General features: G+C 41.3%; 1 protein-coding gene across 3 annotated transcripts in view; it reads left to right on the forward strand.

Annotated features, from left to right (window-relative positions):
* LOC126242504 (protein transport protein Sec24C) overlaps nucleotides 1-23844 on the forward strand; it is a 121328-nt gene that overhangs the window by 34474 nt on the left and 63010 nt on the right. For 2 of the 3 annotated variants that reach the window (XM_049948093.1, XM_049948092.1), the window contains exons 4-7: nucleotides 9450-10457; nucleotides 14061-14261; nucleotides 14547-14726; nucleotides 20859-21054. In XM_049948093.1, coding sequence (XP_049804050.1) covers nucleotides 9450-10457; nucleotides 14061-14261; nucleotides 14547-14726; nucleotides 20859-21054 — 1585 coding nt within the window. The remainder of the gene's footprint in view (nucleotides 1-9449; nucleotides 10458-14060; nucleotides 14262-14546; nucleotides 14727-20858; nucleotides 21055-23844) is intronic. The other variant, XM_049948094.1, reaches the window with a different exon arrangement.

Here is a 23844-nt window from a genome sequence, read left to right on the forward strand (position 1 = left end):
CTTGTTGCCCATATTTTGTGTACTAAACATTTATTTTCCTTTACATATTCCACCTTCAGTGCTTTATAAATCACTTCACACATTTTGTGAATTATTTTGGTTAATGTGCTCTGTGGTATTGGAGTGCTGTATTGTAAGCTAGAATAGCTCTTTCCTGTACCAAGAAATCAATGTTATGGTGAGCCCTGTCTTGTGCACATACAGCATTTCTGAACTGAGTATTCTGTTTTGTAATATAAGGAGCCACTTTACTGATGAAATACTGAAATGCAATCTCAGGCACTCATAAGTTATTTATATAAGCCTTGACATCCTTAACTTGCAGTTCTCATAAAAAATTTTCTGATTGCTTTCACTATCTCAACTAAAACCCACAGCTCCACCAGAGTATATTTCCATTTTTCCACTGCTTCTCTTCTAAATGCGCACACAATGCAATTGTGTTACAAGCAACTGCAGTGCGTATTAACAAGGTGGTGTTGCCTGCCATCTTGAACTTTGACAAAAGTACCCATTTTTAGTACAAATTTGACAAATATTTGATCATATTTCTTTGTCATACTACTTGGTGTGTATTTGGAGTGGTGTAAAGTAGGGAGTACGTAACTGAGTGGCAAAAGTGAGGTTCGAGACATTCACATAATCTATTGTAGTTGGTGAAGAATCTGCAGTCTGTGGACGTTGATGCTGGTATATGCTCAGAGTTACTGGAACCCAACAGATGGATTGTGCCATATTCACCAGTATTAATGAAAATGTTTCTTGCGCACACAAATTTGGAGTATTGTAACAGTTCAAAGTAAATTAAATAGTTGATTCAGATACATCAACGAAGGAAGCAAAATGGGAGAATTCGATATTTTCAATGAACTAAATGGAGGTGAAATGATACACTACCATTTGTGGGGGGTATATCGGCAGCAATGAGATCATTTTGTACATCCTCAAATTTCCAATTCACAAATGGCATCCTACCATCATGCACTTCATTGTTCATTTGGGAAGTGGCCAAAGAGTATATTTCAACAAAGACAGCACCACCACTTTGGCTGATAACCCATCACACACAATGTTGACAGCAGTCTTTCAGCTATGTCAGGAGGATCCATTTGCAAGAAATTCACTGTGTCTAGAGGCGCCTAAATGTTAAACATCGAGGAAAGTTTTCTGCAGGAGAGAAGTCTGCAGAATGTTACTTCCTCAGGATGCTTCTGCATCTGGTTCACAGACCACATACCTTCCTGGAGCCGCAAATGGTAGACACCTGCATGGAATTGAAAATGGTAAACAGTGACATGGGCACAATGTTTAGCAGCTGTCTGAGGTTGTTTGCGGATTACAGATGATACTGTCATTTATCATCTAGTAAAGTCATCAGAAGATCAAAACCAATTGCAAAATGATTCCAGTAAGGTATCTTTATGATGTGGAAATTTGCAGTTGACCTTGAATAATGAAAAGTAGGTCATCCACACGAGTGCTAAAAGGAATCCATTAAATCAAATCGAAAGGCTGAAAATTCAATTCAATCCCTAGGAATTACAGTTATGAACAACTTAAATTGGCAAGAACACACAGCAAATGATGTGAGGAAGGCGAACCAAAGACAGCATTTTATTGACAGAAAGTTTAGAAGATTGAGACTATTACTAAAAAGATTGCCTACACTTTGCTTGTTTGTCCTCTTTTGGAGTACTGCTCCATGGTAAGGGATTGGTACCAGATGGAACTGACAGAGTACATTGAGAAAGTTGAAAGAAGGGCAGCATTTTTGCATTATTGAGAAATAGCAGAGAGAGTTTCATGGACATGACACAGGATTTGAGGTGAAAATCAATAAAACAAAGCTGTTTCTCATTGTGACGGAATTTTCTCAAAAAAATTTCAATCAGCAACTTTCTCCTCTGAATGCAAAAATATTTTGTTGATGTCGACCTAACTAGGGAGAAATCAACATCATAATAAAATAAGAGAAATCGGAGCTCTCGAGGAAAGATAAAGATATTTGTTTTTTCTGCACACTGTTGCGGGTGGAATAATAGAAAATTAATGTGAAGGTGGTTAGATGAACCCTCTGCCAGGCACTTAAGTGTGATATCCAGAGTAGCCGAGTAGATGTTGAGAGACATGTTATAAGTTAGGGTTATTTGAAGGAGACGAGCACTGGGATAACACATTAGGCAGTGTCAAATTGGTCTACCTGCCTCAGCACATAAGGAACCTCTTTGCTGTAATATTGACAACATGCAGCCCATGTAATTCAAGCATAGTGTGGAAAAAATATAAGGAGGCAATGAGTGAGGACATACTTGCCACAATCAGGAATGAAAATCTGACTGTAGCCATTATCTTGAGGCTGGATATTTTTGACCAAATGTTGTTTGTAATCAGGAACAAATGTGTGTCCATGAGCAACAAAATTTTACTTCAGCTTGGCATGCCAGCTCAAAAATACAACCAACTAGAAGTAATAAAGGCTTAATAGATACACAAAATGAATTAAGTTTGACAGTTGGCATGTATATGTAGCAACCAAGAGGCCACAACTGAATGAGGACCAGAAGCAGGCATATGACATTATCTGGATTGTGTGTCACAACAATGGGGTGGCATCATTTCCCTTGATACGCCCGGAGGCACAGGGAAAACATTTTTAGTAAATGTCATTCTCTCTGAAGTTGGGGGGGCAGAGTGAGTTTGCTCTCACCATCACCACCCAGGTGTTGTGGCGACGTTATTGGAGAGAAGGCGGCCAGTCTGTTCTGCACTTCAGTTACTGCTTGACATACTGCAACTTGAATATCTGTTGTGCAGCATAAGCAAGGCCATTGGCAGTGCAATGGTGTCTAAAGACATGGAAAGTGATTGTGTAGGATCAGCGCACCATGGCACACAGGAATGCTGTTGAGGTGCTGGATGTAACTTTGAGGTATATAAGAGGTAACGACAACATGACGAGTGGCACTGTGGTACTAGTGTGTAGAGACTTTTCTGTAAGTTGCCAGTCACTGCAAAGTATACACCTGCTGACACAATCGATGCATGTCTACGAAATTCATTTCTGTTAAGTGTGGAAAATGTCATTGAAATAAAACATGAGAATATGTCTGTGAGATGACATTGCAGGAGTGTTCCTGGAACAGTTACTAGGAATTGGAAGAGTACCTGTTGACACAGCTGATCTTTGCACTGTGGTATCTAGTTCACATATGGCGTATTCATGGATATTGCAGATAACTTTTGCACTATGCAGTGGCTGTGATATAGGGCCATTCTTGCTCCTAGAAATGACACTGTCATCAATGTAAACAGTACAGTACTAGCCATGTTACCAGGTGAAATTACTGAGTACACGTCTTTCGATACTGCAGTGCATGCTGATGAGGCTGTACAGTTCACAGTGGAGTCTTTGAACTCGCTGGATCTTATGCTGGTCTGCTATTGCACCACCTTTCACTCAAAGTGGGCACTGGATATTTCAAAACGGAACATGGCTGTGTCTTAGGAAAATGCTGGCCGGTATGATGGAGGCCCCTATCTTAACAGGGAAGGAGGAGGGTGAAACTTTGTGCATTCCTTGAGTACTGCTCATTCCAATGGACCTCTCCTTCACCTCCTGGAGACTTTAATTTCCTGAATGATTTGCATTTGCGATTATGATAAATAAGGCTCAGGGGTAGACTGTTCAGTACAGTGGAGTGGATTTGTTATTGTCATGTTTCTCTCATGGACAGTTGTAAGTCGCGTGCTCGAGAGCAAGCTCATCCCACAATTTATACATATTAGCACCTGGAGGTACAACAAAGAACATTGTGTGCAAGCGGTCTTAATGTAAATAAATATAACTTCCAAATGTGTGTACTGCATACTGCTTCCCTTGCTGTAGATGATCTACATCCACTCATCTCATTTTTTTAGTTTGTAATGCGGGGACTACTCAAGAGGATGTCGTTATCAGGAGAAAGAAAACTGGGGTTCTATGGATCGGAGTGTGGAATGTCAGGTCCCTTAATCGGGCAGGTAGGTTAGAAAATTTGAAAAGGGAAATGGGTAGGTTAAAGTTAGATATAGTGGGAATTAGTGAAGTTCGGTGGCAGGAGGAACAAGACTTCTGGCCAGGTGACTACAGGGTTATAAATACAAAATCAAATAGGGGTAATGCAGGAGTAGGTTTAATAATGAATAGGAAAATAGGAACGCGGGTAAGCTACTACAAACAGCTTAGTGAACGCATTATTGTGGCCAAGATATATACGAAGCCCATGCCTACTACAGTAGTACAAGTTTATATGCCAACTAGCTCTGCAGATGACGAAGAAATTGAAGAAATGTATGATGAAATAAAAGAAATTATTCAGATAGTGAAGGGAGACGAAAATTTAATAGTCATGGGTGACTGGAATTCGAATGTAGGAAAAGGGAGAGAAGGAAACGTAGTAGGTGAATATGGATTGGGGCTAAGAAATGAAAGAGGAAGCCGCCTGGTAGAATTTTGCACAGAGCACAACTTAATCATAGCTAACACTTGGTTTAAGAATCATGATAGAAGGTTGTATACATGGAAGAACCCTGGAGATACTAAAAGATATCAGATAGATTATATAATGGTAAGACAGATTTAGGAACCAGGTTTTAAATTGTAAGACATTTCCAGGGACAGATGTGGATTCGGACCACAATCTGTTGGTTATGACCTGTAGATTAAAACTGAAGAAACTGCAAAAAGGTGGGAATTTAGGGAGATGGGACCTGGATAAACTGAAAGAACCAGAGGTTGTACAGAGTTTCAGGGAGAGCATAAGGGAACAATTGACAGGAATGGGGGAAAGAAATACAGTAGAAGAATGGGTAGCTTTGAGGGATGAAGTAGTGAAGGCAGCAGAGGATCAAGTAGGTAAAAAGACGAGGGCTAATAGAAATCCTTGGGTAACAGAAGAAATATTGAATTTAATTGATGAAAGGAGAAAATATAAAAATGCAGTAAATGAAGCAGGCAAAAAGGAATACAAACGTCTCAAAAATGAGATCGACAGGAAGTGCAAAATGGCTAAGCAGGGATGGCTAGAGGACAAATGTAAGGCTGTAGAGGCTTTTCTTACTAGGGGTAAGATAGATACTGCCTACAGGAAAATTAAGAGAGACCTTTGGAGATAAGAGAACCACTTGTATGAACATCAAGAACTCAGATGGAAACCCAGTTCTAAGCAAAGAGGGGAAAGCAGAAAGGTGGAAGGAGTATTTAGAGGGTCTATACAAGGGCGATGTACTTGAGGACAATATTATGGAAATGGAAGAGGATGTAGATGAAGATGAAATGGGAGATACGATACTGCGTGAAGAGTTTGACAGAGCACTGAAAGACCTGAGTCGAAACAAGGCCCCCGGAGTAGACAACATTCCATTGGAGCTACTGGCGGCCTTGGGAGAGCCAGTCCTGACAAAACTCTACCATCTGGTGAGCAAGATGTATGAGACAGGCGAAATACCCTCAGACTTCAAGAAGAATATAATAATTCCAATCCCAAAGAAAGCAGGTGTTGACAGATGTGAGAATTACCGAACAATCAGTTTAATAAGCCACAGCTGCAAAATACTAACACGAATTCTTTACAGACGAATGGAAAAACTAGTAGAAGCCGACCTCGGGGAAGATCAGTTTGGATTCCGCAGAAATACTGGAACACGTGAGGCAATACTGACCTTACGACTTATCTTAGAAGAAAGATTAAGGAAAGGCAAACCTACGTTTCTAGCATTTGTAGACTTAGAGAAAACTTTTGACAATGTTGACTGGAGTACTCTCTTTCAAATTATAAAGGTGGCAGGGGTAAAATACAGGGAGCGAAAGGCTATTTACAATTTGTACAGAAACCAGATGGCAGTTATAAGAGTCGAGGGACATGAAAGGGAAGCAGTGGTTGGGAAGGGATTAAGACAGGGTTGTAGCCTCTCCCCGATGTTATTCAATCTGTATATTGAGCAAGCAGTAAAGGAAACAAAAGAAAAATTTGGAGTAGGTATTAAAATCCATGGAGAAGAAATAAAAACTTTGAGGTTCGCCGATGACATTGTAATTCTGTCGGAGACAGCAAAGGACTTGGAAGAGCTGTTGAACGGAATGGACAGTGTCATGAAAGGAGGGTATAAGATGAACATCCACAAAAGCAAATCGAGGATAATGGAATGTAGTCTAATTAAGTCGGGTGATGTTGAGGCTATTAGATTAGGAAATGAGACACTTAAAGTAGTAAAGGAGTTTTGCTATTTGGGGAGCAAAATAACTGATGATGGTCAACGTAGAGAGGATATAAAATGTAGACTGGCAATGGCAAGGAAAGCGTTTCTGAAGAAGAGAAATTTGTTAACATCGAGTATAGATTTAAGTGTCAGGAAGTCATTTCTGAAAGTATTTGTATGGAGTGTAGCCATGTATGGAAGTGAAACATGGACGGTAAATAGTTTGGACAAGAAGAGAATAGAAGCTTTCGAAATGTGGTGCTACAGAAGAATGCTGAAGATTAGATGGGTAGCTCACACAACTAATGAGGAGGTACTGAATAGGATTGGGGAGAAGAGGAGTTTGTGGCACAACTTGACCAGAAGAAGGGATCGGTTGGTAGGACATGTTCTGAGGCATCAAGGGATCACCAATTTAGCATTGGAGGGCAGCGTGGAGGGTAAAAATCGTAGGGGGAGACCAAGAGATGAATACACTAAGCAGATTCAGAAGGATGTAGGTTGCAGTAGGTACTGGCAGATGAAGAAGCTTGCACAGGATAGAGTAGCATGGAGAGCTGCATCAAACCAGTCTCAGGACTGAAGACCACAACAACAACAACAACAAATGTGTGTACATTCCACCTGACTGCTGATGTCTTGATACGGAACTTTGAAAGCAATGTTGTTACCAATTACACAGATTGGAATAAGTAACCATTGCAGATTGCCTACAAAGAGAGACATTGGGAGGTTGAAGTGGACTGCGATTGGAAGGGGGGGGGGGCGGGTTATGTCTGCAATATGTATGTTTAACATGTGAGCGAAGCTGCAGTTAATGGGCTGCCAGCTGTTCATTGAGTATCATATACTATCCTCCCATTGGCTGCCTCCTACTTGATGCAGAAACACATTGCTAAACATCTGCTCTGTACCACAAAAAAGTACAGTGTTGATGGCCCTTTATAAAGTTGAACTACATTCCCTGTGCAGCACTTCAGTCTGCTGGAGAAATATATTCCTATTTAAAGATGTGGGATGTTCTGGGTCTCTGCAACATACAAACATTAACAATATATTTTAGTTCATGTATGTTGATTAATTGTTTGTATTTTTAACTTCATGTACTTGCTGCAGAAATAGACATAAGAAAGTGTGAGTTCTAGTAAACTACAGTTGTTGCATTTCAGCTTCTTCTGTGTCTGCAATGTTGTTGATGTCTTGTAAGGACTTTATGTGGCTAGTAAGACAAAATGCTTGACAGTGGTCGCGGAGCCAAAATACGCTTAAAACGTACGAAAATAGCATCTTAATAAAGTCTTTGAATACAACATTGTTTGGGCTAATTACAAATATAATTATTGCAGTTATTTTGTAATTTTAGTAGAACTAAATATCAACAATTTGCTTTTTGAGTTAATTTATATGACTGACATGAGCAGATAACTCCTCCTCAATCATGCAGGTACTGAAGAGTTAGGTTTTAAAATTAGATTCTTTGTTACTCATTATCAAAAGGACCAAATTGAATCCTTGGATCAGTGACACTGTTGTGGTAGCTCTCTAAATAAGCAGTTATGCTTTAAACTGTTAGTAGAAAGAGCCAGTGTGAGATAAGAGCTCCTATCAAAAGTGTTGCTTCTTTCAAAGTAATTCAACAACTTGTTACACTCTGTGTGCTTAGTAAATTGATGTAGAATCAATAACATGCCAAGTAAATTCGTAAAGCAGACAAAGTGCTGGTATGTTGCATTTTTCTTTTACTGGAGTTCTTGCTTAATTTTTCTAGTGAACATAACTGAGTGGAACCCCTTCTAATACTGACTTTCACTGTACACTGATCATCCAGAACATTATGACCACCTACCTAATAGCAGGTATGCCCATGTTTGACCACAGATAACAGCGGCAATGTGTAATGGCTTTGAAGCAATGAGTCCTTGATAGGTCACTGGAGAGAACTGGCACCCCATCTGCACACACAAGTCACCTAATTCTTGTAAATCATGGAGAAGAGGCAATGAGCTCTAACACCACATTCAGTCACATCCCAGATGTGTTCAATTGGGTTCAGATAAGGCCAGTTGGGGGACCAGTACATCCATTGGAACTGGTCATTGTGTTCCTTGAACTACTCCATCATATTCCTGGCTTTGTGATATGACACATTATCTTGTTCAAAAATGCAACTGCCATCGAAACATAATCATTATGAAGGGGTGTATGTGGTCTGCAACCAGTGTAAGATACTCCTTGGCCATTATGGTGCCTTGCACGAGCTGAACTGGACCCACAGATGCCCACATGAATGTTCCACAGAGCATAATGGAGCCATCACCAGCTTGTCTCCATCCTGTAGTACAGATGTCCCGTGGAAGATAACAGATTTGTGCCCTCTCATCAGTATGATGAAGAAGGAATCGGGATCCATCAAACCACACAACACTCTGCCACTTTGCCAACATCCAGTGCCAATGGCTGTGTGCCCATTTCAGTCATAGTTGCTAATGTTGTGTTGTTAGCATTTGTATATGCATGGGTCGTCAGCTGCAGAGGCCCATTGTTAGGAATGTTTGGGGTATTGTGTGTTCACACACACTTACACTCTGTCCTTAGTTCTGCCACAGTTCACCGCCTGTCAAGTTTTACCAGTCTGCCCAGCCTATAACGTCAGACATCTGTAATGAGGGATGGCCGCCCCACCCCACAACGTCAAGACGTGTTTTCACCTTGGTTTCGCCACATGTTGAAGACGTTCAACATTCACCACAGCACTTCTCAAACACCCGACAAGTCGTGCAGTTTCCAAAATGCTCATGCTGAGCTTCCGGTGATCACAGTCTGCCCTCTTTCAAACTCAGATATATTGTGCATCTACCGCATTCTACACACTGACTGCAAGCTCGCTGATTCTATTTGCACTGTACATGTGTCTGGCTAGCAGTCATTCCTCACACACTGGCCGATCAGTGTATCTGCAGAACCTCAGCCACATTTTTAAGTCAAACAATAGTAGCATATAGTAATGACTGTATAGGAGTAAATTATTACTGCAGTATTAAAAAAGTCGTAAATGTGAAATTGAAAGACTATACTCAGAGCACTGTTAGCAGGGAAATGAATCATGCTGAAAATATTTTGAAGTGTTTTGATGATGGTGAATTTTACAGTGAATCTTAGTGACGACAAAAAGAACATACTATCACTGTAGTTGGTTATTTTCTTCTTCTCAGGTTTTGCCTGGTGCTGGAGGGGGACCACCAGGCAAGCCGGGCTTCCCTAGTTCTCCTGCACAAGGCCTGGGAACATACGCTACTCCCGGGTCACAACCAGCACAGCAGCAGCGTCCGTCTCCGGGACCGTCGCCTTCACCATACGTCAATGGTCCGGGGAGGGGACCGACACCAGTGTCGAGCCCACAGGCCTTAAACCCATCTCTGCAGTCCTCCCAGCATCCTCCTCAGGGTAGTCCAAGACCACCTCCCACCCAAGGTCAGCATTCGAGCCTGCCACCCGGCCATGGCGGCACTGCGCATCCACCGACGCACCCCGGAATGTCGTACGCACACGGTAGCCCTCTGCCTGCACAAACAGGCCCACCGGGTCACCCACCAACACACGGCAGACAGATACTTCCACAGACAAACCACGTGCAACCACGAGACACCACGGGTCCACAGTTCAACCAGATGCCACCACAAGGCAATGCTCTGCCGCCACTACAGTTGGGTTCTGTGCCTCCACAGTCCAGCCACCTACCACCACAGGGCGGTCCCCAGGCACCACAGCCACGGTACGGGTTCTCACAGAGTGGTCACATTCCATCTCAAACAGGTTCTGTGCCTCCACCGCAAAATGCGACGTCCCCGCAGGGCAGTCCTATGCCTCCACATTCAGGCAACATGCCCCCACAGGGCAGTCCTATGCCTCCACATTCGGGTGGAATGCCTCCACAGGGCAGCCCAATGCCTCCACACTTAGGTCCTCCATCTCACCTGAGCCAAGGCCACTCAGGGCCGAAACCTCTGGGACCACCAAGTGGCCAGATCCCTCCCCAGTACACACAAGGCAGCCAATTCCCCACACAGGCCTTCCAGCAGGGACCTCACCCTCCACCTCCAGGACCTCCCATGCAAGGTCAAATACAGCCGCCACTACAAGGAGCCCAGCTTCCTGGAGGACCTTACAGGGGAGGACCACATATGCCACCACCACAAGGAAGTTACCCTTCATCACCTCAGGTTGGTAGATAACTGAATATATTTTGGAGTTGTAGTATTTGACATTTAAAGATCTATGAGGGGGCAGGCAAATGAGAACCGAACATCTGCCACAACGAAACCGTGGAATGGTTTGATTCAAAAGTAATCACCAGACATATTAAGACATTTATTCCACTGGCAGACGAGATGATCAATTTCTGTTTCATAAAATGTTGTCAGTCACTGATGGATCCATGACCACGCCCGCTCTGGCACTCTTTTATCTGACTGAAACAGACGTCCACTCATCTATTTCGTCAGGTTTCCAACGATTTGAAAATCATCTGGGCTGTACAGATGATGTTACAGTGTTTCCTAACCATATTGCTGAAGCGTAGGCTTCGTCCGATTGGCAGTGTGGGGATGGGTGTCATCGTTTAACAGGATGCTTCCGTCGGGCAGCATTCTGACAGTCCAGCGACAAACTGCCAAGCCTCCAGTGGAAAAAATCCCACATCTCCCCTGCCAAAGAAATCCGAAGCAGTTCTCACATGTTCTGGTCAGGTCATCTTGACCTGTTTAGACTGCAGGGCTTTCTGCTCATTGAGTTCCCCGAGTGTGAAACCACAGTCAATGCACAGCTCTGTGAATAGACTTTGTAGAAACTGTGATGCACCATAAAGTCAGAATGCCCAGAAATGGTGTCAGACAGCATTGCCCTGTTGTGCAATAATGCCCACCCCCATATTGCCCGTTGGACAAAGTCTATGCTTCAGCGATTTTGTTGAGAAATGCTGCAATGTGTTCCATGCTGCTTGCATCTCCACTGTGTGAATTTTGCGTCATTGGTGACCTGAAGAAAGACATGAATGGAAATCGGTTTCAGTTGTGTGAAGAATGCAAGAGTGGGTGTGGTTGTGGATCTGTCAGCAACCAACCACATTCTATGAAACAGGAATTGATCATCTCATTTGATTGGAACCATTCCCTGGTCCCACTGAGGTGAGTGTTTGGTTTCATTTGACTGCCCCTCATACATAGCATTTGAAATGTGGGTTTTCTATTTTGTAATTTTATCATTTTATATAAACCTTTCACTATTACAAAATTTTCTGGACACTGCAGTCTCTGTCCTTGTTGTTCTCTCTCTTTCCCTGCACTCTGCTATGAAGGACATACTGAAATAGGAGTATTCTAGATACCTCCAGTGCCTGTTGCTGAGACAGCTATCACAGACATAAAAAGTTATTTTGAAATGCCTATAATCAATTATTTCGTGTGTAAATAAGCACAGTGTGTAGTATTAAAATAGGTACAAAATAACTGGAGAGATTCCAGTGACCAAGGGTTTCTGACAAAGATGCATGATAGCACCTACAGTATTTAAAACATAGTCAAAACCGCTTATAACGACATTGAAGGGATGGATGGTTTATGGTTGTTAAAGCCGATAGTTACACAAAACATATTTTTTATTTGTTTTTTGATAAAAATTTCATGTCTGTAAATTTTAGGCTGCCATAGAGTTAACCCTTCAAAAAGTAGAGAAATATAGTATAGTACACCTACAGTATTTGCACTACAGCATTTGTGGAGAGGAACTGAAGAGGAATTTTTCTTATGTTTATGCAGTATGTACAGCAATAAAATGTCATTAGAATGTAAAAACATTTAATAAGTGAACAAAGAAATACCAACAATGTAAATTGTTCAACAATGTCACACGATCTTGGACAATGGCTGACATAAAATGTTGAGCATGTTTAACCCTCAAATGGACCCACAGATTTTCACAACATGAGCAGACGTCTGGTGTGCTTTGTACATACGTGAAGAATAGAGCTCTTTATGTTCAAGGTAAACATATATGAGCAAAATCACAGTTTTGTCTTAGTTTAATTAAACAGTAATGAAATAAACTTATGTTACATGAGCTAAATCACTGTTCAATTAAACAATAGTAAAATAAACTGTCATTGCCTCACTTTGTTGCTGCGTACAAATGTTACCCCGTAGTAATGGGATTCTCGGACCACTAAACAACAGTGTTTCATCAGATCCCTGCGAAACGTGTTCAATTACTAATTATCTCAGAGGCAACTGCTTCATTGTGGGATTGTGCTGCCAGTTTGAAATACTGGTCATTTTCTAGCACAAATCATAAATTTTTTTACGAGCAAAGACAGCAGCATTGTGATATCGCCAATCTCAAATTGTCAACATACAGTGGCTCAGCAGAAAGCAAGGTCACCTGACCAATTCCACAGAGTAGTGGGTGGTGTTTATCAAGTACATCTAACTTTCCCACCTGTCAATTGCTGGAAGATGCGTCCTTTGCTGCTGCCGTAAGTTCACGTGATCCAGAAATCGGGGCACTTTCAGCTAAAGCAGCGTCAGAGAAGACCAATCCCCCAATTTGGACTTTGGGGTAGGATGCTAATCACCCGATCACCCCCCAAATAAGTGAATCTGCATATGAGGCATCAAATTGGGAACACTCAAACTGACACTTGCACAAGAGGTCTTGCTGCAGGTTGGTGATCCGGGTCATATGCGACTGCTCGAGGCACATGGCGTGCTGGTTGAACTGCAACCACGCTGCCTCACCCAGGGTTGGTGCCCAAAATACTGTGTGAGCAAATGAAATAGGTCCTCAAAAGTTAAATTTCTCGGGCTCAGTAAAGGACTTCAAATTTTTGCACTATTTCATACAACTCTGCACTACAGGACAATAATGAGATGGCTGTATCAGTTGGATTGACAATAAATCTTACCTGGCAGTGCAGCAACAATTGGTGTAGGTAATTCTCCCACATTTCCATGTACTTGCCAAAACTGGCAAAAGGCATCAGGGATGGCAGGGATGAAGGCTTCTCTGCAACTGTCTGTCCCAACACCAGCGTGGTGTGAGAGCAGATCTGTTTAGCTGAGCAGCTCCTGCAGATGTTCATGGTGCAGCTCCTGCTGGAGGCACAATTGTCCCTGCCAGCACTGCAAAATTTCCGGGTCCACGGTGGGCACAAATTAACACAATGGAAAAAAAGTGTTACATGCATAAGAATGTCCTCCATCATCAGTTTTGTGTCTGCTCGGCATGACAACACCGTAAAACTGCCCTGTAGCTAATGGTGGCTCGACTACTGAACCAAGGGATTGGGAACTGCTGTGTGTGTGTGTGTGTGTGTTTGTGTGTGTGTGTGTGTGTGTGTGTGTTGGGGGGGGGGGGCAGTGGGCAGTGGAGAGTCTGGATATTGAGTGGAGACGGGCACAGAGAAAAGCTCAAGACGTGACCAGTCCAAATGACTGAGCAGTGAGCAGTTAGCATGTGTGGAACCAAGAGCATGGTGTGGTGTGAGGGCCAGTTCCTCATCGGTCGAAGTCAGTGTAAGAACTGACAGGCCTGGACTGTTGCCACCAGCTAGTAAACACCTGGGTCAGAGGCTCTGCACCCACCATCTGTGGCAGATTACCACACTATGTTGCCACGGGACCCATGCCAGATCACCTTGGTGCCATCTGGTGTGGATTTTAAATCCTTTTATGCCTTCTTGATGTTTGACAGCTGTTATCTTTAGTATAAATCTTTATATATTTTTTTGTATTTACTCTGATGTAGTGCTGATTGTCAATTTTGTACTTCAGGAGGGCTACTTGCCACAGCAGGCAGGGTATCAGCCACCACAGGCTGGTGTTGGTCCAGGCGGCAGCTACCCACCCACTCTGCCTGGCCAGCCCCAGCCGCAACCTGTGTATTCACCACAGCAACAACAGCAGGCTCGACGTCTGGACCCTGACCAGATGCCAAGTCCTGTGAGTAGCTTACCTGACCAGATGCCAAGTCCTGTGAGTAGCTTCTTTTTTTTTTTTTACAATTTTCCCTCATATTTGTACTGAACAAGAATCATTTTTAGGTATTGCATCATACAAATAAAATTCCTTAGTTATCAACGTACCAACTTGTACATTGTGGTTTCTACACGTAGTTAAATTAAAATTGTATTAGAAATTAAAGTCCTATATTGTAATATGTGCCTGAAAATGATATAATAGGATGATTTTTTTTGTTGGACTTTTTGTTTTGTTGCTTTTGTTTCTTGCCAGATATTGACAAAAACTCTGTTTTTACAGATTCAAGTTATGTTGGATGATCAACGCAACCGATCAGGTGTCTTCATAACAAACCAGAAAGGTTTGGTTCCACCTCTTGTGACAACAGACTTCATAACGCAGGACCAAGGAAATGCCAGTCCGCGTTACCTCCGTAGCTCTATTTATAATGTGCCTGTTACTGCTGAAATGATGAAGCAGGTATTGTGTTGTTATTTTTAGATAGGAGCTAAACACAGCTTTTGAAAATTATTTGACATTTGTGTGTACTGGGCAAGAACAGCATAATGTCTGTGTCTGATGTATTTTGTCACTTTTTACATTTTTAGTGTCTGTCTGGGAAAACTCACTCACTTGTCTAATGAATCCTCACTAGTTGCATCAACTGAAACTAACCACACAAGATTAGAAGTTGTGGGGAGAAAAGTCTGAATGCGATATGGAAGTTACAAAATCTGAAAAGGAAAATGCAATGCCTCATTCTGTAGATAATAGAAGTTAGTGAAGTAAAATGTAGACAAGATAAAGATTTCTTACTGACAAATGTAGGTTAATATCAGCAGCAGGTAAGAATGATAAACTGGTGTTGAGTTCATTAGGAACAGGAAGATAAGGTAAAGAGTGAGTCAGTGATGGGGTTGTTCTCATCAGAATCGACAGTAGTTCAGGTATTTCTGGTATACATGCCAACATCACAAGCGTAAGACGAGTAATGGGACAGAAAAATTAGGAAGATTCTTTGAATTCTGGAATAAATTTGAGCTAGTAATAGCAAATACACTGTTCAACAATCACAGCAGGAGGAGTTGCACTTGGAACAGACAAGCAAAATTTGAAAAATATCAGCAGAATTACATCTGGTGAAACACACACACGCCCAAAATTGAGTGTATCCAGGAACAGATACAGAAACCAATCACAATTTGGTAATAATGCGGAGTAGCTTAAAGTATAACATATCATCAGGTATAATTATTGTGTGAAGAACTAAGATACTGAGGTGATGATGAGAAATGATGACATGGGTTTGAAGTTCTCACAGGCTGTAGATACATAGGTTATGAATACTACAGCGGGCAATTCAGCTGAGGAATGGGCATCCCTAAGAAGAGCCATCATCTGCATCTACATTATTATTTGATTTTAAACAGAAAATATTCTACTGAAGATAGCTTGGACCAGTTACTTCTGCACCTATCTGAGTTCTCAGAAAATTTGTTTCCAACTGCAGTACAGTAATCAACAGGTAAAAAGAAGGTAGCTGTGAAGAAACCTAGGGTAGCAGAAGCAGTCATTCATTTAATCAATGAAAGAAGGAAATATTAAGTAAAAGATAAGTATACTGCAGTATAAGTCACTTACGAATGAAATCAGTAGAAAGTACAGAGAAGCCAAGGCAAAATGGCCAGAGAAAAAGTGTGAAGAAATCACAAAGAAATAGGCATTAGGAGGTAAGATTCAATTTACAGGAAAGCCAAAATTACTTTTGGTGAAATTGAAAGCAAAGGCATGAACATTAAAGAGTGCAAATGGAATCATACTTTTGAATACAGAGGAGAGAGTGGTATGGTGGATAGAGTTAATAGAGTGTCTTTGAAGGCAAGGAACTGTCTGCTGATATAGAAGAAGCAATAGAAATAAGAGTAAGACTTACAGGATCCATTATAAGAGTCATGGTTAGACAGAACTTTGGAACATTTTGCTGTCAAACATTGCAGAAGAGATAAGTAACATTCCTTCAGAATTTTTCAAAATCATTGGGGAGTGGCTCCCAAGGATTATTGAAATTAGTTTGTAGAGTCTTTGAGAGTAGACATGCAATCAAATGTTTGGAAAAATGTCACCCACACAATCCTGAAGATAACAAAAATATATAGAATGTGAGAACTATCACCCAATCAGCATAACAGATCATGTATCAATGTTGGTTACAAGAATGTAACAATATAATGCAAAAGATAGTATCTCTGTCCATGTCAAACATACCAACTACCAGTAATAACTTCACTTAAACAGCTGCCACTCATTCCATACCAAGAAGTCCCATCCATACAATATAGCCAGCCATGGCCATCGCATCTGTAGTGACAAATGATCCCTCTTGAAATATATTGAGGGTCGTACTGAGGCCTTTAGAGGTCGTAATTACCCTCCCAACCTTGTACAAATACAGATCTCGCATGCCTTATCCTTCCAGTCACCCAACACTTCCCAAAGCCCCAGCATCCAGCCACAGAGGAGCATTCCCCTTGTGACTCAATACCACCAGGACTGAAGCAACAGAATCGCATTGTCCACCAGGGTTTTTGACTACTTCTCGTCATGCCCTGAAATGAGAACAGTCTTATCCACTATCCTTCCATTCCTCCCACAGTGATATTCCACTACCCGCCAAACCTGCACAATATCCTCATCTATCCTTACACAACCCCTGTTCCCAGCCCCTTGCCATCTCCTTTTCCGCTAAACGTCTCCCCCCCTCCTTCGTCTAACCTCCCAACTGCACCTAGCTGCCCCATTCTCCACCTCGTCCGTGCACACTCCCAGCAGCACTTTGTCTCCCACCCCTACCCTTCTATCCCTCCCCCTCCCCGCCCCAGACTCCTTACCCCCACCCAGTTGCCTCTCCCATAACGCCCTGTTGCTCACAGTCTGGCTCTAGCTGCCAGACTCTGTGTGTGTGTGTGTGTGTGTGTGTGTGTGTGTGTGTGTGTGTGTGTGTGTGTGTGCTGTCTACTTTGACAAACACTTTGTTGGCTGACAGCTGACTTTCCAACAGTTTTTTTGATTCAGCGTCTCTGCTACATAGTGAGTATCAACTATCCTTTTCATTATACTGTGCCATTCCATCCTGGATTTTCCATCACTTGCTTACCAAAACAATATTCAGGAGACTAGAAAAAAATAAGGATGTGCTATATGACACTCAATTTGGCTCCAAGGAAGATAAAAGTACGAAAAAGCCAGTTATGTTTTGTATGATAATGGAAACAAGATTTAATCAAAATCAAGAAACTTTCATAAGAATTGTTAACCCAGGAAAAGTGATCAACATAAAATGGTGAAAGATGTTAAAAATTCTCACAGAAATAGGTAGAAGTTACTGGGAAAGACCCATAGTATGTAGTATGCAGCAGAATCATTATAAATATGGAAGAACAAAAGATAAGTTCTTAAACTGAAAAGGGTGTTAAACAAGGATGCAGTCTTTCTCCCCTATTGTTCAACCTACACATTGAAGAAGCAATGGCAGAAATGAAAGAAAAGTTCAGGAGTGGAATTTAAATTCAACTTGAAAGGATATCATTTATAAGATTTACTTAACTATCCTCAGTGAAGTGAGGAAGAATTACAGGACTTCCTGAATAGAGTGCACAGACTGCTAAGTGTAGATTATGGATTGGAGTTAACCAAAGAAAGACAAAAATTGGGAGTGGAAGATATGAGATTAGGGATGAACATGACATAAAAACTGGGGACCACATAGTAAATGAAGAGAAGAAATTCTGCCATCTTGGAAACAAAGTAGTGCCTGTGGATGAAACAAAAATATATGTAAAGCATACTACTATAGGCAAAGAGGGCATTCCTTCCCAAAAGACTACTGGTATCAACATAGGCCTTAATTTAAGGAAGAAATTTGTGAGAACATGTAGCTCATTATTGTATGGAAGTGAAAACCAGAAATGGAGTGCCAGAACATTTGAGATGTGTTGGTACGGAAGCATGCTGAAAATAAAACTTGGATGATACCATAAGAAATACGGTCCTCCACAGAGTCGGTAAGAAAACATGAATTTGAAGAAGGAACAAGACGACAGGATATATATTGAGACAAGAGAGAATAATTTCTATAGTGCTAGATGCAGCCATGCAGGGCAAGTACTGAAGTGAAATACAGAGACTGGAATATATCCAGTGAATAATGGAAAATGCTGAATATAAATGCTACTTGAAGACAAGATTGCTATAGGTGAGGAAGTTGTGGTGGGCAGCATCAAACCAGTCAAAAGACTGATGATGGATAAAGGGGGGAGGGGATGGAAAAAAGTGGGAGGGATGGGCAATTATTCACCAAGACTATTAGGTACAATCCATATACTTTGTAAGAGACTGTGCATTGATGTTACTATTTACTGCTCAATATAAGACTGTATAGTGATCAGTTAGGACTATTGAGAATAATCAGCATTAGTGATTTAAAAGCCTGTGTTGCCTACATTGCTGTTATACCTGGTGGTGATGTTGTATTTAGTCCAAAGACTGATGTGATGCATTACTCCACACTAGTCTATCCTACGCAAGCCTTTTTATCTGTGTGTAACTGCTGCGAAGTGCATTCAGTTGAACTGCATTTGAGCCTTAATCTACAGTTTTTACCTTACACACTTCCCTCTATTACCAAATTTATGGTTCCTTGATCCTCAGGATGTGCCCTATCAACCAATACATTCTTGTAGTCAGGTTGTGCTTTAAATTTATTTTTCCCCAACTTGGTTCAGTATTTCCTCTTTAGTTATTTGATCTATCCTTCTCTCAACACTCACCTGTATCACCACATTTCAGAAGGTTCTATCCTCTTCTTGCCTGAACTCTTTATGCTTCTGAAAAAGGCTACCCTCCTGACAAATACCTATAGAAAAGATTTTCTAACATTTATTTTTATATCTGTTATTAACAAACTCCTCAGTTAAGTAATGATTTTCTTGCTATTGCCAATGTGTGTTTCTTATCCTCTGTACTTTGTCCATCAGTTACTTTGTGGTCTAAGTAACAACTCACCTGCTTCTTTTGCTGTCACATTTTATAATCTCACTCCTTCAGAATCATCTGATCTAACCTGACTGTATGCCATGCCGTTGTTTTACTTTTGCTGTTGTTTGTCTTATAATATCTTTTCAAGACAATATTTATTTTGTTCAACTGCTCTTCAGTCCTTTATCACCTCTGACTGAATTAAAATATCATCAGTGAAACCTCATAGCTTTTATTCTTTCTTCCTAGACTCGAATTTGCTTTCCAAATTTTTCCTTAGCGTCCTTCGCAGCCTGCTCAGTGAACAAATTAAATAACATCCAGGTTAGACAAAAACCCTGTCTCACTCTGCTTTGAACCACTGTTTCCCTTTAATCTCCTTTGACACTTACAATTGGAGTCTAGTGGTGACAGTGTTCTGAACTGGAGAGTACCTACCATACCCTTTCCCTCACTTCATCCATTGTGAAAGCCTGCAGCGTGCTCTCCAATCATACGTAAAAACTTTCAGATTAGTTATAAAACTTCCTTGCAGATTAAAACTGTTTGTTGGACCAGGACTCGAATATGGGATCTTTGCCTTTCACACTCAAGTGCTCTACTGCCTAGGTACCAAAGTGTGACTCATAACCTGCCCTCACAGCTCTACTTCCCCAGTACGTCATCTCCACATTCAATACTTCACTGAAGTTCTTTTGCATACCTTATGAGACTAACACTCCTTCCTTTCTTCCAGGAATACTAGTGTCACAAGGCATGCAGGAGAACTTTTGAGAAGTTTGGAAGGTAGGAGATGAAGCACTGGCAGAAATAGAGCTGTGAGGAAGAATCATGAGTCGTGCTTGGGTAGAACAGTCAGTAGGGCACTTGATTGTGAAAGGCAGAGGTAAAAGGTTAAAAGTTCATCAGGCAAATAATTTTAATATGCCAGAAAGCTTCAAATTGGCACATACTCTGCTGCAGAGCAAAGATTTGTTCTGGAAAAAGAAATTTTGAAATAAATACTCCACAGAAAATTATGGTAACTCTTTTGTCAATTGCTGTTCCTCCCTTTTACAAATAAATTAGTTCACTCCAACATTATTTCTGTAGTATTCTTGAGTGAATGTGTTTCAGTTGAAAATATGTGCTACAGAATTTTATGAATTTAAATATTTTAACTGAAATGCTCTGGACTGAAATTAGCAAATATCAATATGTTAACTCTGATACTTGACTCTCAGCTGTCGCTAGTAATTGTACCATCTGCCAAATTCTTCATTTGGATACCTTCTTGAGGTATTTCAAAGGGGAGCAAAATAATCATTCAGGTCTCTCCCTCATAGATGTTGTCAGGTATTCCGTGACTAATGACCCTCAATGACAAAATAATTAAAGAGATGATTACTTAGTGTGTGTAGTGAAACCTGTTAGATTTTTCAATCACAGTTACTTATTAAGGTACTTTTTCCCCCGATGGACGCTGCTGAATAATAGGGTTTTTGATTATGCCACAAATATTCCATGTGTCCTCGTTATTTATTTATTTTTTTAAATTTCCAATGGTCTGGGTTGCATACTAGCTGTTGATTCTTCCAGACTGCTGTACCATTCGGGCTAGTGATCAGCCCCTTGGCACAGCCTGCAGAAGGAGAATACCTACCACCAGTGATAGACATGGGAGAAATTGGTCCTGTCCGCTGTGCGCGTTGCAAAGCCTATATGTGCCCTTACATGCAGTTTGTGGATGGAGGACGAAGATTCCACTGTCCTTTCTGCAAAGCCACAACAGAAGGTGAGATGCAAAATAACACAGTTTTGTGTGTGTCTTTATACACATATAATTTGCCACAACCCACTAAAGTCGCATTAATGTAGAGGTTTTGCAAAACATGATTTGGGCAAAAACTGTTAGTCTCTTTATTTAAAACTTATTCCAGAGGTTGCTTTACATGACCTTATCACTTGGGATTAACTGCAAACAGGGTACCATTTTCTGCACTTGCTTTATGGGCATATCTTCTTCTCTCTCATCTCATCACAGTTAGTTGGTTTCACAAAATAAGATACAAGCCAAAAACCTCAAAGTGCCTGTAATTTTAAAAATCATCATTTTACGAAACAAAATAAATGTGGATAGATAAAATATCTACTCACCAAGCAGTACAAAGAGAAACGTAAGATCTGGATATGTGCAATACACCACCAAGCTCACCTCAGGCTTCACTTCACATAGTAGCCGGCCGAGGTGGCCGTGTGGTTCTAGGTGCTGCAGTCTGGAACCGCGGGACCGCTACGGTCGCAGGTTCGAACCCTGCCTCGGGCATGGGTGTGTGTGATGTCCTTAGGTTAGTTCAGTTTAACTAGTTCTAAGTTCTAGGGGACTAATGACCTCAGAAGTTGAGTCTCATAGTGCTCAGAGCCATTTGAACTTCACATAGACATCCCACTAGCCTAGTTCAAAAACAGATTTCTTGGGCCATCATATCCAACAAGCAACTTAGAAGTACACCACTTGTCATTAAGTACCATCCTGATTTGTTGTATTAATCAGTTACACAGACAGGGCTGTGACTTTGTAGAATTGTGCCCTTAAATGAGGTTAATTTTGTGTGGTATTTACCTCATCCCATATGGAATAACCTTTTCTCATTTACTACCCACCCCCCCCTTCCCAAAAAAAAAAAAAAAAACCTCAACAGTAGTCTCTGTTCAGACCCTATGCATCTTCTACACCCATTTCTCTAACCTGTGGTTCCTGCCCCTGTGCCTTTCCCTGATACATCTTCCTGCACCAGCCATGTAACTGACAAAAAGTACACTATTAAAGGAAGAGCCACCTGTGAAATGACACTTGTTATATACCAGCTATTACATAAACACTGTTCGGTCCTCTACATTAGGATGAATTGACATAGACAGTGTGTGTGTAGTGGCAAACACAATATCATGTTGCAGAGCACTTTCTCTACAAGGTGACAGTCATGACCTTGTCACGTATGGCGAAACAGGCACCAACTGGATTTTCCCTCCTGACACAAGTTTCTCAAAACTCTAAAAGTGGGAACTGGCTTTACAACATGTGCTTGGTTCTCATCACCCACATTACCTAAATTTAATTAATTTCTGTGGTCTCAGCATTTCTTTTCAGTAACTGTTCCTTTTCTTCACTCACTCCATGAACCATGGACCTTGCCGTTGGTGGGGAGGCTTGCGTGCCTCAGCGATACAGATGGCCGTACCATAGGTGCAACCACAACGGAGGGGTATCTGTTGAGAGGCCAGACAAACATGTGGTTCCTGAAGAGGGGCAGCAGCCTTTTCAGTAGTTGCAGGGGCAACAGTCTGGATGATTGACTGATCTGGCCTTGTAACATTAACCAAAACGGCCTTGCTGTGCTGGTACTGCGAACGGCTGAAAGGAAGGAGAAACTACAGCCGTAATTTTTCCCCGAGGACATGCAGCTTTACTGTATGATTAAATGATGATTGCGTCCTCTTGGGTAAAATATTCCGGAGGTAAAATAGTCCCCCATTCGGATCTCCAGGCGGGGACAACTCAAGAGGACGTCGTTATCAGGAGAAAGAAAACTGGCATTCTACGGATCGGAGCGTGGAATGTCAGATCCCTTAATCGGGCAGGTAGGTTAGAAAATTTGAAAAGGGAAATGGATAGGTTAAAGTTAGATATCGTGGGAATTAGTGAAGTTCGGTGGCAGGAGGAACAAGACCTTTGGTCAGGTGATTACAGGGTTATAAATACAAAATCAAATAGGGGTAATGCAGGAGTAGGTTTAATAATGAATAAAAAAATAGGAGTGCAGGGTAGCTACTACAAACAGCATAGTGAACGCATTATTGTGGCCAAGATAGACACGAAGCCCATGCCTACTACAGTAGTACATGTTTATATGCCAACTATCTCTGCAGATGATGAAGAAATAGGTGAAATGTATGACGAGATAAAAGAAATTATTCAGGTAGTGAAGGGAGACGAAAATTTAATAGTCATGGGTGCCTGGAATTCGTCAGTAGGAAAAGGGAGAGAAGGAAACATAGTAGGTGAATATGGATTGGGGGGAAGAAATGAAAGAGGAAGCCACCTTGTAGAATTTTGCACAGAGCATAACTTAATCATAGCTAACACTTGGTTCAAGAATCATAAAAGAAGGTTGTATACCTGGAAGAATCCTGGAGATACTAAAAGGTATCAGATAGATTATATAATGGTAAGACAGAGATTTAGGAACCAGATTTTAAATTGTAAGACCTTTCCAGGGGCAGATGTGGACTCTGACCACAATCTATTGGTTATGAACTGCAGATTGAAACTGAAGAAACTGCAAAAAAGTGGGAATTTAAGGAGATGGGACCTGGATAAACTGTAAGAATCAGAGGTTGTACAGAGTTTCAGGGAGAGCATAAGGGAAGAATTGACAGGAATGGGGGAAAGAAATACAGTAGAAGAAGAATGGGTAGCTTTGAGGGATGAAGTAGTGAAGGCAGCAGAGGATCAAGTAGGTAAAAATACGAGGGCTAATAGAAATCCTTGGATAACAGAAGAAATATTGAATTTAATTGATGA

This window comes from Schistocerca nitens, chromosome 1 (genome assembly GCF_023898315.1).
Source record: "Schistocerca nitens isolate TAMUIC-IGC-003100 chromosome 1, iqSchNite1.1, whole genome shotgun sequence".
Lineage (NCBI taxonomy): Eukaryota > Metazoa > Arthropoda > Insecta > Orthoptera > Acrididae > Schistocerca > Schistocerca nitens.